The 4454-nt window shown below is 65.6% G+C and overlaps 1 protein-coding gene across 1 annotated transcript in view; it reads right to left on the reverse strand.

Annotated features, from left to right (window-relative positions):
* MST1R (macrophage stimulating 1 receptor) overlaps positions 1-4452 on the reverse strand; it is a gene marked incomplete at its 5' end in the record, with an annotated part of 11146 nt that extends 6694 nt beyond the window's left edge. Inside the window, 7 exon segments of the mRNA XM_014539001.1 lie at positions 2-16; positions 118-283; positions 520-680; positions 964-1134; positions 1279-1407; positions 1486-1674; positions 4348-4452. Coding sequence (XP_014394487.1) covers positions 2-16; positions 118-283; positions 520-680; positions 964-1134; positions 1279-1407; positions 1486-1674; positions 4348-4452 — 936 coding nt within the window.
* Between the last annotated feature and the right edge of the window lie 2 nt (positions 4453-4454).

Below are 4454 nucleotides of genomic sequence, written 5' to 3' on the forward strand. Positions count from 1 at the left end.
CCTTCAGCACCGGCTCCTGAGGGGGTGTGGCGGCGGCTTAGCTGGGGCCGGAGACCCTCCACTCCAAGCCCTTCCCTGCCCAGTGGCCAAGGGCACAGACAAGACCAGGCGCCTCACCATGAAAGAGAAGCCTGGCAGCGCGGAGGCACCGTCCACCCGGAAGAGCTTGCCCCGCGGCATGTTGGTCACGGTGAGGCTCACGTTGGCAGGCCCAGCTGCCTGCGTGCCCGGGGGCTGCAGCTCACACACAAGCTCCTCTATGAAGCCCTTCCAGGACACGGGGCTAGAGCCCCGGGAGCTCAAGGTCAGCCAGAGGTCACACAGGCCGGGCTGCATGCCCACCGCCGGCTCCAGGGCAGGAGGACCTGGCGGGGGCGGGGGCCAGCCTTGCCCGCTCCATGACGCCAGGGCACACGCAGCTTGCCTTGACCTCCCTGCCCCACAGGCAAAGGCTAGGGCTAAAGGGGAGGGGCCGCTGGGTTGCCCCCTGAGGAGAGGAAGGGCGAGGGACCGTGGTACCTGGGTTCTGAGCTGTCCTTGGGCAGCAGTCGGCAGGGACTTTGGCCCACGGTGACCTGGTGGGTGCCCTCAGGCACCAGACCGCCAGGGTTCAGGTAGAAGTTGGAGCCACACAGGGTCAGCCTGGTGCTGCCCCGGAGGGGTCCACTGTGAGGATAGAACTGGAGGGGGAGCAGACAGCCTCTGTGGGCCAGGCCCTCAGCCCTGGCTGCTTCCCCCCAACTTCCTGCCGCACCCCTCGCCCGCCCCGCTCCATTCATTCTAAGTCATGGCTAGTCCCCGATCACTTTTCTGCCTCCAAATCTGCATGTGCCACCTTCTCTGCCCAGAATGCCTTCCTTGAGGACATCCCGGGGCCGAGGAAGGTCACGGTCAAGACCTGCTGCCCCCACCCCAGGCCCAGCTTGCCTCACCCTCACCTGTGCCCGGCCAGGCAGGCCGTACCTCAATCAGCTCAGGCGGGCAGTGGTCCTGTTGCCAGGAGCCAGGACACTCCTTCTGCCGGCCACACACGCTCCCACACCAGCCACAGCCCATGAAACGCTGTGACCGCAGACAGCGCCCGCAGGTGAGGAAGTGGCGGCAGCCGGGGCCTCCGATGGGCACCTGGAAGACCTTGGGGTGGCGGAAAGGTGGCTTGGGGTGACGGGAGGAGGTTGGGAGCCCCTGGTCCCGTTGTAGAGCAGCGTGGTGAGACCTGGGTGTTAGTGCCTCTCTCGCGCCGGGCCCTGCCCCTGCCCCCGCCCCTGCCCACCTTACCTTGTCCCCAGAGGCAAAGAGCAGGTGGTTCCCAAGGCGACTGACATCCCGTTGCACGGGCTGCTTGCTGCTGCTCAGCGAGAAGTTGGAGACATACAGCAAGTAGCCGAGAGACCGGGCCAGCTCCACCTGGGACAGGACCGCTGTGAGCAGCATGGGGATGGGGAGGAGGACGCAGGGCACAGGGCTGTGGAGACGGGGGCCTACCTGCAGGACCCGCCCGTCACTCGTGCCCATGTGGGCCACTGTGATGTTGTCCAGGCTCGTCACGTGCAGCGCGGTGATCTGCATCGGTCCTAACAGACCGTTGAACAGGTCCACGCGGGAGATGCTGCTGCTGACCAGCAGAGGGAAGTGGTAGCAGCTGCCGTTGGAGCTGGGCGCCGTGGGGTCCGGCTGGGGGAACCGGGGAGGGCGTCAGGGCTCATCCCACACAGTGCCTGTCAGGGGCCACAGCAGCCCGAGCTCGGGCCCTCACCTGGCCTGCCTGGAGGAGACCCAGGCCTGCCACTCCGCCCCCTCACTCCCCTCCAGGGGCGCTCTCAGAGGCAGCAAGGCCAGCTCCCCCTAGGCCTGGCCCTCCCCCGTCATGTCCATTCTGACAGTGAGTACTGAGTCCTACAGACCCAACGCCATTCTCTCCCCACAACCACTCCCCACTCCTTACAGACAAGGAAACAGGCGGGACCTAAAGGCCCTGGTGGGCCAGGTGGGAAGCCTGAGCTCTTGAGCAGCGTCCTCTCCTGCCCCCTGCTGGCTCTGCCTTGCACTTCAGCACGCCCTGCCCCCCTTAGGGGTTTCTCCACCAGCTGAGGGCGCTGAACTCTGGGTTAACTTGTTGGCCTGGGTGGCCACATGGTCCTTCTCCCCGAGACTCCAGGGGGCTTCCCGCACTTTCAGCGCTACCTGCACCTCCTTCAGACAAGCCAGGGTCAGAAGGCCTGGGTGCCAAGCGCGGTCCCAGGGGCCGGAGGCGCTAACATCTCCCTGCTCTTAACGAGGGTGTTTGGGGCTGCCCTCAGGGCAGGGTTGCGGAGGCTTCTGGAAACCAGGAAGCCAGGGTGTGAACGCAAGGTGTTTGCTGAGTGCAAAGTGCAGGCAAGGGATCGGTCATCCTAGTTGCCTGGGACCCGGCTAGCTTTGGGGGCGCTCAAGGCTGGAGCCCCTGAAGTCTCCATCAGACCAAGGATGCGGAACCCAGTCATCAGACCTCAGCACTGATGGGGGGTGGGGGGGGGCACGAGCAGGTGCAGAGCTGGGTCTGCGGCCTGGTGGGTGAGGACGGGGACTCTGTCCTCACTGAGGAAGGAAACGGAGGCCCGTTCCTCACCGGAAGTCAGTTCGGTGTTTCCAGCATGACTCAGGGGCGGGTGGGGCCGGGGGGTGGGAAGAGGCCCTACTCCAGTGGGGCCACACCCCTGCCTGCTTCCTTGGCTCCCCACGCCTCAGCTCTGGCTCCCCAGGCTGGTCTGGTGGCCCGTGGCTCCTGGGGCCAGGGAGGGCAGCCAGCAGCGCCGAGCCCCCGGCTTCCCGAGGCCAGCCCCGTGAGCAGGGGGGTTGCCCTGGAGGGTGCCTGCCCAGTCACTGGACAAACATGGTGCCAGCTGGTTCACACACCTCCCAGGGGCCGGGCCAGCCTGTGGGCAGGGCTGTAGGTTAGGCTTCCTAGAGCCAGGCACTGCCAGGCCTTGCTGGGTGCTTTCTGGTCCACTGGCCACTAGCCCAGTTGGGGAGAGGTTCAGACTCCGAAGAGGGAAGAGGAGGGGGGCAGGCAGGGCTGTCAGGCCCAAACGAGGGAGCCCCAGCCCTAGGCCTCCTCAGCCTCCATGAACTCAGCTGAGGGCGGGGAGGGGGGCTGAAGACCCCCACCTCGTGTAGAGCTTCCCCCACCTCTGGGCCATAACAGCAGCCGGACAGGAGTCAGCGGTGATGTCGCAACAAGGCCAGGGCCACAGGGCAGCCAAAGGCTGCGAGAGCAGTGCCTGTGGGTCACTTGCTGAGGGACCCTTCACCCGTGTCCCTGGTTTAATTTCTTATAACCGAGGGTGGACTGTTTCCACGGCTCCCAGGATCAGTTTGGGCTCTGTGCTCAGCATCTGAAGGAATGTCCTGCTTGTCTGCTCCAGCTCCCCGACACCGCTGGGGAGCCCGGGGAGGGTCGGCTGGAAGGAGCCCAGAACCCAGCCTGGGCTGGGACACCTCCTGCCTGGGCTGAGAAGGGGGACTCGCTCCGGCAGGGCCCAACTAGAGTGGAAAGTGTCTGAGAATCCTGCGTGGTGACCCAGTTCCCCCAGCCCCTCCTAAGTCTGTACTCCTCCCCAGATGTTTACAGTTGCTTGCACAAGACTAGGGTGAGCCTCCTGGAAGCGACTAGAGCCAAGCCACCTTCCCCCCAAGACCCGGGGCCTCCCGCAATCACCCCACCCATGGAGAACAATCAATCCGGATGAGAGTGGCCTGCAGACTCCCTGACAAACCCCCCAACTTCCCAGCCCGGGGAAGTTCCAAGGCCCAGGAGCTGGGGGAGGAGCTCGGTTGGCCACTCCTGCCCCTCCCTCTTTGGAAAGCAGAACAAAACAAGTGCTCCCCGAGGGAAAGTGAAACTAGTGGGAGCGCTGAGCCCCTGTGCATCTGTGTGCATCGGCCTGGGTGCAGCAGGGCCTGTCTGGGTGCTGTCTGTCCCTGCGGGGAGGGTGCTGTCTGTCCCTGCGGGCGGGCGGGCAGCCCATCCCTCTCCCCAGTTTGGCAGCGTGCCTGGCGGAGAGATGGCTAGGATGCAACCCAGTGCTCACATAACCAGGGAAACTGCCTAAGAAATCGGAGGCGGTGGTAGGTGAGGGCAGCGCAGAACAGGGTGGGAGCAGAGGCAGCCCGGCCGGCAGAGGCGCTCCGAGGCCTTTGTGCGGCTGGTTTCTCACCGCCCCGGCACTCAGGGGTTGGGTGGAAGAGAAAACTCCTCCTCTCGGCCTCGGCCTCGGGCTCCCAGACCCGAGGGCGGTGGGAGGGAAGCGGCCGGGATTCTCGCACGGGCACGCCGCTCTCAGATGAGGGCCCCTGCTCGCTGCTCACCGGGTTGGGGCACAGAATGGGCGCCTGGAAGAAGTCGAGGCCTCGCCGGAGGCCCTGGGGGGAGCTCGCCTCGCAGCAGCGCTCCACGCCCTGCTCGATGAGCGCGT

Source organism: Myotis brandtii, unplaced genomic scaffold, assembly GCF_000412655.1.
Source record: "Myotis brandtii unplaced genomic scaffold, ASM41265v1 scaffold207, whole genome shotgun sequence".
In the NCBI taxonomy this organism is placed as follows: Eukaryota; Metazoa; Chordata; class Mammalia; order Chiroptera; family Vespertilionidae; genus Myotis; species Myotis brandtii.